Source organism: Stomoxys calcitrans, chromosome 1 (assembly GCF_963082655.1).
Source record: "Stomoxys calcitrans chromosome 1, idStoCalc2.1, whole genome shotgun sequence".
Classification (NCBI taxonomy): Eukaryota; Metazoa; Arthropoda; class Insecta; order Diptera; family Muscidae; genus Stomoxys; species Stomoxys calcitrans.
This window is the reverse complement of record NC_081552.1, coordinates 205,434,333-205,446,219: the sequence shown is the minus strand read 5'-3', so window position 1 is coordinate 205,446,219 and position 11,887 is coordinate 205,434,333. Positions and strand designations below refer to the sequence as shown.

The window sequence follows — 11,887 nt, the reverse complement described above, 5'->3', positions numbered from 1 at the left end:
GTCATATGTGTCCTCTTATGATACCGAAAGCTCCACTGTCCTCTAGCTTCTTCTTTTCAGCAATAGCCTCGTCTTCTCATTATCCAGATCTCCCATAGGATTTTCGTTGTCCCACCGACCATTTCGCTTTTCCATAGGGTTGCATGAGCATTCGTCGCCCACTCCCTTAACTCGGACTGCGTCGACCCGAAAGGCTTCGGGTAAACCAAGTTTATTGAGGGTAGTCCTCTGGCCTTTACCGCCAAATCGTCTGCGATTTCCTTTGCCCTTACTCCGTTATGGCCCGGCACCCAAACGATGCGGATTTTGTCATCCTCAGAGAAGGCGTTAATCAAAGCAAGACTGTTCGTGACCTTACCGTCCTGATTGTTATTGCCCTTATGGCAATTTTATTGTCCGGAAAGATGTTCACACTCGACGTCCCCACTGTACGCATTCCGTGATCGCCCGGATATCCGCCTGCAGGACCGTATTATGGTCAGGCAGTCTAAAACAGATCTCAGTCCCTTGGGTTCTCAATGTAGACCTCCAGGCCTGGATTTAGCTCTGATCCATACGTGTAACATGATCTTCCAGATGGCAATACTAGGGTTCCGTCAATCCAAGACTGTGCCGTTGGCAGCAGTGCCTCGCACTCGACTTCAAAGTTCATCTCAGGTATCCGATCGGAAACCTCTTCCCTTCCTTACAGGTTTCCTATCACCGCCTGGATTATACCGCAATGGTATGAACTGCTCCCATCCTCAATCCATTCTGCCATCGCCTTAAGTCTCATAGCCGCAGTGGCTACCTCATACTTAATATGTATGTCAATGGGTCAGATATCTAGAATAGTCTCCCGTACCCTAGTGGGCGTGGTCCTCATCGCTCCACCTATGACAAGACAATATGTTCTCTGAACCAGTTGTTCTTCATATTTGCATACCCTACACCACCACTGTGGTACAGGGTATTTTAAGTTTGTGCATTTGTTTGCAACGCAAGAAGGGGAAGAGCTAGACCCATTGATAAGTATACCGATCGACCCAGAATCACTTTCTGATTCGATTTAGCCAAGTCCGTATGTCCGTCCGTCTGTGAGTCCATGTATTCTTGTAATCAAGGCACAGGTCGTATTTGTTGTCCAATCGTCACAAAATTTTTCACATACATCTTTTTTGGCTAAAGGACAAACGCTATCGATTTTGGGAAAAATTGGATCAGATTTGGATATAGCTCCCATATATATGTATCGCCCGATTTGCACTTAAATGGTCGTAGTTACCACAATTTTCAACCGATCTGCATGCAATTTGGCACGGATTGTTTTGTTATTCATTTTAACATATGTGCGAAATTTCATAAATATCTGTTCAGATTTAGATATAGCTCCCATATATATGTATCGCCCGATTTGCACTTAAATGGCCGTAGTATCAAACATTTTCGACAGATCTGCATAAAATTTGGCACGGATTGTTTTGTTACTGATCTTAAAATGTCTGCGAAATTTCATTTAAATCGGTTCAGATTTAGATATAGCTTCCATATATATGTTTCGTCCGATTTCCACTTAAATGGCCATAGTAACTACAATTTTGCACCGATCTGCACAAAATTAGGCACGGATTGTTTTGTTACCGATTTTAACATATATACGAAATTTCATCAAAATCGGTTCAGATTTAGATATAGCTCCCATATATATGTATCGCCCGATTTGCACTTAAATGGCCATAGTATCAAACATTTTCGACTGATCTGCACAAAATTAGGCACGGATTGTTTTGTTACCGACTTTAACATATCTACGAAATTTCATAAAAATCGGTTCAGATTTAGATATAGCTCCCATATATATGTATCGCCCGATTTGCACTTAAATGGTCGTAGTTACCACAATTTTCAACCGATCTGCACAAAATTAGGCACGGATTGTTTTGTTACCGATTTTAACATATATACGAAATTTCATCAAAATCGGTTCAGATTTAGATATAGCTCTCATATGTATGTAACGCCCGATTTGCACTTTTATGGCCGTAGTATTAAAAATTTTCGACTGATCGGCATAAAATTTGGCACGGATTGTTTTGTTACTGATTTTAACGTATCTGCGAGATTACATCAAAATCGGTTTATATTTGGATATAGCTCCCATATATATTTATCGCCTGATTTGCAGTAAAAACAATTTTCAAACGATCTGTCCGAAAAAAAATTCGGTTCAGATTTAGATATAGCTTCCATATACATATAATTATTGCCCTAATTTGAAGGCCACCTTAGCGCAGAGGTTAGCATGTCCGCCTATGATGCTTAACGTCTGGGTTCGAATCCTGGCGAGACCATCGGAAAAAAACTTGGAGCGATGGTTTTCCCCTCCTAATGCTGGCAACATTTGTGAGGTACTATGCCATGTAAAACTTCTCTCCAAAGAGGTGTCGTACTGCGGCACGCCGTTCGGCCTGGACTATAAAAAGGAGGCTCTTATCATTGAGCTTAAACTTCAATCGGACTGCACTCATTGATATGTGAGAAGTTTGCCCCTGTTCCTTAGTGCAATGTTTATGGGCAAAATTTGCATTTGCATTGCCCGATTTTATAATTGTAGGGTAGGTGTAGGGTATTATATAGTCGGCTCCGCCCGACTTTAGCCTTTCCTTACTGGTTTTACTCCCATTTTGGACTTTGTGGTCAAAGTGTGTAACATTCTTGTTCAAAGTCTTAAAATTGGCATTTCTCTTTATTTTGTGGCAAATGGAAAAATATGTGCGCTACGTATTAGCAACAAATATCGAAATTTCGAACTTAAATATAAAACACATCCACATGTTAATTGTACTATAATTTAATAAAGCTAACCCAGAATCAAACTGTTACAGATGTACGTGAAGGCATTTTGGGACTCAACACACTTTGGCAGAAATCTTAGACATCGTTAGACCCATGGAAAACAAGTGGCCATTTGAAGAAGCTAGTGATGGTAATGAAGACGCGAATTGTTGCGCATCAGTTTGCGACACAACCAACATCTGTCATTGAGGCTGCATTTATAGAAATCACATTCGATTCTACCATCCATTTTGCGAAGTATACGCTTCGATTCTTTCAGCGAAGAGGTGACCTGTTTGAATAGTTTGCTGGTACGGCGGTCATCTATTAGTTGCATATACGGAGCATAAGGCATACGCTGAGGACCTTCCGGGGTGCCAGAGCGAACACGTGATGTTGCCCTACTTGTGCGATCGGCAATGGCATCGAAGACCTCAACTTGTGTTGGCTCCACTGGTGGCAGTACCCTGGAATATATGCCACGCACTTGACGCTCAACCTCACGCGGCAACTCATTATTTCTCAACTCCAATTTGCTAATGCGCTCAATTATTTGCTGGGTATCTTCCTTGATTTGATTTTCCAGCTGACGTTGATTTAGATAACGTATGCGCTTTTGTGCCTGCTCGGACACCTTGTCGGGATGAGTGTGTCGGGTGACATGAGAAGGGTCATAAATGGGCAGTTCATCGAATGGCGTACGATGTTTTAGGTGCAGATCTGTTATAATGTCCTCAGTTCTGTCTTCAATTTCATGCTCCACTTTGAGGGTCTTGACAGCATTATGCTGATTCAAGGTGGTGTTTGATTTATAATGTCTTGACCCCACCTCATTGGACCAAGGAGTGTGCGAGGGGGCCCCATGCAAATGTTGCGTTTTGACATCCAAATAATCGAGCACAGGTTGATGAAAATTAACCGTATAGCCGGGAGTATCGTAATCACTGTGCGACTCGCAACGCACATGTCTCACATATGGAGTGCGAAGACTATAGGTGAGAGACATAATGGGGAACTAGGAAGAACCGATTAGCTAAGGAAGCGATTTGCTTAAACGATTTTGTGCAATAGATGCCAACAATTTTTATTTTGCTTGCTGTTCGTTGTACCCCCTTGATTGGCAGTGCCCAAATGTATTTGGCTTCTTTATGCCCACCGACAATGTAGCCTGTGAATCACTTGATTGAATTGTTGGTATTTTTGTTGATCTAAAAAAAAGAAACAAAACAATTCGATTATTTTAGAGAATGCACTGCACAAGGTCAATATTAAAAAATTTATTTTTATTTTAAACAAAATAGGTGGTCAGTAACATATAGAAACTACTTAAAATTGGTTTACTGCGGAAATGGAGAGCAATGCCGCTCATTTTTTACATACCCTCCACGAGGGATCGCATTTGCCGAGTTCTTCTCCCGACATCTCTTCTTAGGCAAAAAAGGATATAAGAAAAGATTTGCTCTGCTATTATTATATTATTACATGTTGGAGGCCTGTGTACAATGTCAGCCAATTCGAATAAGAATTGCGCCCATTGGGGGCTCAAGAAGTAAAATAGAGAGATCGATTTATATGGGAGCTGTATCGGGCTATAGACCGATTCAGATCATAATAAACACGTTTGTTGATGGTCATGAGAGGATCCGTAGAACATAATTTCAGGCAAATCGGATAATAATTGCGACCTCTAGAGGCTCAAGAAGTCAAGACCCAAGATCGGTTTATATGACAGCTATATCAGGTTATGGACCGATTTGAACCATACTTAGCACAGTTGTTGAACATCATAACAAAACACGTCGTGCAAAATTTCATTCCAATCGGATAAGAATTGCGCACTCTAGAGGCTCAAGAAGTCAAGACCCAAGATCGGTTTATATGGCAGCTATATCAAAACATGGACCGATTTAAACCATACTTGGCACATTTATTGGATATCATAACAAAACACGTCGTGCAAAATTTCATTCCAATCGGATAAGAATTGCGCACTCTAGAGGCTCAAGAAGTCAAGACCCAAGATCGGTTGATATGGCAGCTATATCAGGTTATGAACCGATTTACGCCATACTTGGCACAGTTGTTGGACATCATAACAAAACACGTCGTGCAAAATTTCATTCCAATCGGATAAGAATTGCGCACTATAGAGGCTCAAGAAGTCAAGACCCAAGATCGGTTTATATGGCAGCTATATCAAAACATGGACCGATTTGAACCATACTTGGCACATTTATTGGATATCATAACAAAACACGTCTTGCAAAATTTAATTCCAATCGGATAAAAATTGCGTACTCTAGAGGCTCAAGAAGTCAAGACCCAAGATCGGTTTATATGGCAGCTATATCAAAACATGGACCGATATGGCCCATTTACAATACCAACAGACCTATACTAATAAGAAGTATTTGTGCAAAATTTCAAGCGGCTAGCTTTACTCCTTCGAAAGTTAGCGTGCTTTCGACAGACAGACAGACAGACGGACGGACAGACAGACGGACATGGCTAGAAATGTCGCGACGATCAAGAATATATATACTGTATGGGGTCTCAGATGAATATTTCGAGTAGTTACAAACAGAATGACGAAATTAGTATACCCCCCATCTTATGGTGGAGGGTATAAAAAGGCATTAAGTTCGGCCGGGCCGAACTTCGGATACCCACCATCTCGGGTATAAATGTAAACCCCCTTTCGTCACAATCCGGTGAAAATTGGATAACTTATGCACCCCAAATCGGCACGGACATTGAGCGGTGTAATACATATAAGTCACTGTTGAACTTTATTTCAACAAAATCGGGTAATAAATAAAGCTTTTATGAGCTTCAGACCCCTAATCGGTACATCGGTCGGACTATATCTAAATACAGTCCGATCTTTACCATATTTGGGTCGGATGGCGGTCGGTGGCCTTGAACTACTAACTGTTTCAAATTTCAGCGAAATCGGATAAAAAATAAAGCTTTTATACGCTTCAGACCCTTTATCGGGAGATCGGTCTATATGGCAGCTATATCTAAATATGCTCTGATCCGAACCATATTTGGGACGGATGTCGGGAGACCTAAAACTACCCACTGTTTCAAATTTCAGCGAAACCGGGTAATAATTTGAGTTTTTATGGGCTTCAGACCCCTTATCGACAGATCGCTATATATGGCAGCTATATATAAAAACAGTCCGATATGGACCATATTAGGGTCAGATATCGGGAAGCTTAAAACTATTCACTGTTTCAAATTTCAGCGAAATCGGATAAAAAATAAAGCATTTATGGGCATTAGACCCTTTATTGGCAAATCGGTCTATATGGCAGCTTTATCTAAATGTAGTTCAATCTGAACCATATTTACGTCGAACTATTCACTGTTCAAAATTTTAGCGAAATCGGGTAATAAATAAAGCTTTTATGGTCTTCCGACTGCTTATCGGGAGATCGGTCCATATGGCAGCTATATCTCAATAGAGTCCGATGTAATCCATATTTAGGTCAGATATCAGGAGGCTGTCTGGGCTTCAAACCCCTTAATTGGCAGATCGGTCTATATGGCAGCTATATCTGAATAAAGTCCGACCTGAACTATATTTGGGTGGGGAGGTCTTAAGCTACTCACTGTTTCAAATTTCAGCGAAATCTTCTTGTCGCTCGGTACATATTGCCTACATGTAATTGTATTCCAGATTTCAGAGCTGTAGCTCAATTCGTAAAGAAGGTGCCATATTGTACGTTTTAGTACCAAAATGTGCGAATATCAACAAAATCTTCTAGTCATCTGGCAGTATATACTGCCAAAATGTGGCTGTATCCCAAATTTCAGATCTGTAGCTCAATCTATAAAGAAAGTACTTAATAGGTCCAATTACATACAGCACTTAAGTACTTTTTATTCCACTCCTGGTACGATTTCAACATTTCATATTTGGTACAACTTATCGTATATTTGTCAAGACATCGATAATTTTTAGCAATTTGTTCTAATTTTACCCTTCTCCGTCGTACTAAACGTACGTTTTTTCCGTTGCCATTACTATTTTTCATATTTTCTCTACCTAACCCCTTTATTTCGCAACGAAATTCATTAAAGCCAAATTTCACAGTTCTAGCTCTACCCGTTCGCCCTATGCAAAGTTCACCTATTTCGTACCTTTTTTGATACTTTTTTGTTTCTAAATGTCCAAAAATTCTTTTATCCCTCCTATCCCAATTTAGGTTGCTATAGTGTACCTAAATTCCAAAATTCAAAGCTCTAACTCAATAAACAAATAAGGTACCAAAAGGTACCAAAAAATACCAATTGCTGTACTGAACGTACTATTTTTCCCACTTCCGGTACTATTTTGGGAATTTTTTTTCACCAAATCTTTTTTATTTTGAGGCGCTCTTTAATTTGAGCCCAAAATCAGTATTTAAGCCCCAACCGTTCGCGCTGGGTAAAAAGTCACCATTTCGGACTTTCATTACAATTTTGTGGGGCTCGGGCCCACCCCCCTGACTACGTCCCTGATGGCAACTACATCCAATTCTGAACCGATTTCTTCCAATTTCAATACACTTCGCCTCTAGGCCATAAAAAATACCTGTGCTTAATTTGAAGGTGATCGGATGAAAATTGCGCCCTGAACATTGTACTCAAATTATCATGGACAGACAGACAGTCGGGCATAGCTAAATCGAATCAGAACGTAATTCGGAGCCTCTCGGTATGCTTATCAATGGGTCAAGCTATTTTACTTGTGGGTGTTACAAACAAATGCACTAAGTTATAATACCACCTGTACCACAGTAGTGGTGTAGGGTATACACATTTTCAGCGGTGGTTATCCCCTCCTATTGCTGGCGACATTTGTGAGATATTATGTCATGTAAAAACTTCTCCCCAAAGGGGTGTTGCACTACGGCACACTGTTCGGACTCGACTATAAATATGAGGTTCCTTATCGTTGAGCTACAACTTGAATCGATAAGCACTCAATGATATGTAAGAGCTTAGCCCCTGTTCGTTGGCAAATTTGCATTTGCACACTTTGGTCTAGGAGGCCCCTGTAACGCAGTGGTAAGCATGTCCGCCTATGACGCTGAACGCTTGGGTTCGAATCCTGGCGAGAACATCAGAAAAAATTTTCAGCGGTGGTTATCCCCTCCTAATACCATCGACATTTGTGAGGTACAGTACCATTAAGTACGGCAGCCCCGTATAAACTTCTCCACAAAGAGGTATCTCATTGCGGCACGCCGTTTGGACTCGACTATAAAAAGGAGGCTAGATGATAAGTGAGAAGTTTGCGCCTGTTGGTTAAATGAATGTTCATGGGCAAATTTGCATTTGCCCATTACCCTTACCCTAATTTTCCTTAACGCCAGATCTCGGAGATGGGTGGTGGAGTACCTTAAAAAAAAAAATTTGGTAACCAAATTTCGGACGGGTACCTAGGGGGGCTGCCCCACCCTAAAACCTACCAAACCCATATTGAGACCAATCACGACAATATGGGACTCAAATGAAAGGTATTGAGGATAAAATAAACGAATCTGATATCCAATTGTCGAACCAAGTGCTAGGGGGACCACCCCAAAACACCCCTAAATCGGATATATTTACCGACCATGGCAATATGGGACTCAAATGAAAAGTATTTGCGAGTAGAATACGAATCTGATATCCAAATGTGCGACCACGTTTCTGGGGGTCCACCCCTTCCCCAAAACACCCCCCAAACAGGACTTATTTACTGACCATGGTAATATTGGGCTTAAATAAAAGGTATTTGAGTGTAGAATTAGAATCTGATATCCAAATATGAGATCAAGTGTTTGGGGGGCCGCCTCTCCCCAAAAACCTCCCCCAAAGGGGACACATTTACGACCATAGCCACATGGGCTCAAATTAAAGGTCTTTGGGAGTAAAGCACAAATCTGATATCAATATTTGGGAAAAGTGTCTATGGGGCCACCCCACAATACCACCCAAATAGTAAGTAATTGCTGACTTTTGCAATATGAGGCTCAAAAAAGAGGGTTTTTAGAGTAGAACACGAATCCGATATATATTGCCAAGGCCAACTCACTGAGTGGCCGATCGTCCCTCAAAACACCCTCCAAGCCGGTCATGTTTGCCGACTATAAAAATATGGGGCTTAAATTAAAGGTATTTGGGAGTAGACCTCGTATCTGATATCAACATTAGGGGCCACCATAACCACCCCCCCAATAGGACGTATTTGCTCACCGAGATAATTTGGGTCTAAAAGAGAGTGGAAGTTAATATTCATATTTTTTGGGGCCAATACCCCAAACCAGACATATTTGCTGACTTTTGCAATAAGGAGTTTAAATGAGATTAGAAAACGAATTTGATACCCAATTTTGAGGCCAATGGCAATATGGGGTTCAAATTAATGATATATAGATATATGAGAATAGAGCACGTTGCTGATATATTTTCCGGGCTTAGTAATTGGGGGTGATCCCCCCACTCCCAAAAACACCCCTAAATCGGGCATATTTACCGACCATGTCAATGTGGAGCTTAAATGAAAGGTATTGGGGGTAGAGCAAGAATTGATACCCATTTTCGGGACCAATTTTCTGGGGGTCTACCTACCCCTTTCCCAAAATACCCCACAAGCAGCAATTTTTTACTGACCATCACAATATGGGACTCAAATAAACGTATTTGGGAGTAGAATTGGAGTTTGATATCCAAATGTATTTAGGGCATCACCCCTTTCCCAAAACACCCCCAAAAGGTTTAAATAAATGGTTTTTGAAAGAAGAGCACGATGCTGATATTTTTTCAGGGCCAAGTGCCTGGGGGACCAACTCACCCCCGAAAACACCCCTAAATCAAATATCATGAGAGTAGCGGGCTGAAATGAAGTATTTTAAGAATGGAGTTCACCTTACATCCAAACTTAAATTCGTAGACCAATAAAGATCATATGGGATTCATATAAAGACACTTATATTGTTAAACTTTTAGTCAAGTTAGAATGGTATTTCACTAAAGATCTTCAATTGTCGATAATAAACATTCCAAGGAAACTTTTGTTCCATATAAAGTAAAAGAAGGCGCAGCGGAGCGGGCTCGATTCTCTCGAAATTTTGCAGTAAGGATTTTTTTATGACTCCCAACATTTAAGGTGAGTTTCATTAAAATCGGTTCAGATTTGGATATAGCTCCCATATATATGTTCGTCCGATTTGCACTAATACTGCAATAAAATGGTCATTTGTTAACCGATTTTCTCGAAATTTGGCAGCAAGGATTTTTTTATGACTCCCAACATTAAATGTGAGTTTCATTAATATCGGTTCAGATTTGGATATAGCTCCCAATTATATGTTCGTCCGATTTGCAGTAATACTCCAATAAAATGGTCATTTGTTGCTCGATTTTCTCGAAATTTGGCAGCAAGGATTTTTTATGACTCCCGACATCAAAGGTGAGTTTCATTAAAATCAGTTCAAATTTGGATATAGCTCCCATATATATGTTCGTCCGATTTACAGTATTACTCCAATAAAATAGTCATTTGTAAACCGATTCTCTCGAAATTTGGCAGGAAGGAGTTTTTAATGACTCTCGATATACTGCTGAATTTTATGGGAATTGGCCCAGATTTAGATATAGCCCCAAGAGCCACTGCAAGCGTATTGTTTGACCAATCTTGCCAAAATTTTCCACAACGCTTTCCTCGACGATTTGTAATGATGTTGTCATTTGTCATATTTGCTCGCCAAAGTCCATCTAAATTGGTTCAGAATTGGATATAGCTCCCATAATGTATTTGTAGGGTAGGTGTAGGGTATTATACAGTCGGCACCGCCCGACTTTTGCCCCTTGCTTACTGGCTTTATATTAACTTTTAACTACGAACACTTTTCCGCAGATCGCCATTACTCCCAATAATAATTTAGTTCGCATCATTTGATATGTAATTTTTATTTTTTTACACCATTGCTTTGATGCAAAATATATATTTAGGTTTTTTTTTGTTTATATTTACAATTTTACTGTAACTTCAGCAAAGGCTTACATATTATTTTTTTGAGTTGTTTTCAGCAATTTTTTTTTTGGTAAATATATTCACTCCTGCAGTATTTCTTTGCTATACCTCCTGCAGTCTGAACAATAAAAACGAGACTGGCAGGTCACACAACGATTGCTGTGTCGCAATTATTTTGAAATGACAACTTTCTTTTGTCTGTTTTCGTGAACAGACAACAAGAGGTAATCGATAAAGAGGAAACGCAAGTGTTCTGTCTTAAAAAAAAAAGCGTGATAATTGCATTTGGTAAACATCGATTAAATAAAGCCCACTGATGATCGTATAAAAGGAAAATACCCTACATGCAACAAGAACATGATTTTAAAGGCATTGTGCTGTTGTGAGCAGCTTTTCTTATGCTGATTCTGATTCTTCAAACAGTCTGAAATCTGGTTAATTTAAAATATTTTAATATCGATTGTTGTACAATCGTAGCGATGGATCAAAGCCTTTGGCGGAAATTACAAAACCAGACTTTACTCTAGGCTTGGAGTCAAAGTCGGAGAATTTACCCAAGGCCGGACATCAAACGGATTCCGACTTTGATTCCGAACCTCGGGTAAAATTGTGGGTAAAGTCGATCGAAGGCTTTGGTATTGGCTTTGTCTTTGGCTACTGCCATATACAATTTATATTAAAACTAGCTGGACAGGGCCCGTTCCGCCGCGCCTTCTTTCACTCTCTTATTTTATATGAGTCCTATACTGGCACGGTCAGGGAAAAATGTTCTGTTTGGGGGTTTTGGTACGGCCTTTCGGTTATTTCACCCTAATGTGGATATCATATTAGTGCTCTACTCCCAAAAAACTTTCATTTGAGCATTATGTTGCTATGGTCGGTAAATAAATCCGGTATGGGAGTATATCTAGGGGTGAGGTGGACTGTCACATATCCAATTTGTTCTCTAGTCTCAAATATCTTTAATTTAAGCCCCATATTGGCATTCTTGGTTTATATTTGCATTTAGCGGGCTTTGGAGGTGACGCGGCCTCTCTAGGTATCCCACCCTATAAAAGG

General features: G+C 40.2%; 1 protein-coding gene across 1 annotated transcript; it reads right to left on the bottom strand.

Annotated features, from left to right (window-relative positions):
• Positions 1-2,706: 2,706 nt before the first annotated feature.
• LOC106090047 (paramyosin, short form) lies at positions 2,707-10,998 on the bottom strand. Its single transcript, XM_013256094.2, has 2 exons — positions 10,859-10,998; positions 2,707-4,022 (listed from the first exon to the last, which is right to left on the bottom strand). Exon 2 carries the CDS (start codon positions 3,818-3,820, stop codon positions 2,957-2,959), a length of 864 nt encoding a protein of 287 aa, XP_013111548.2. The 5' UTR covers positions 3,821-4,022; positions 10,859-10,998; the 3' UTR covers positions 2,707-2,956.
• Between the last annotated feature and the right edge of the window lie 889 nt (positions 10,999-11,887).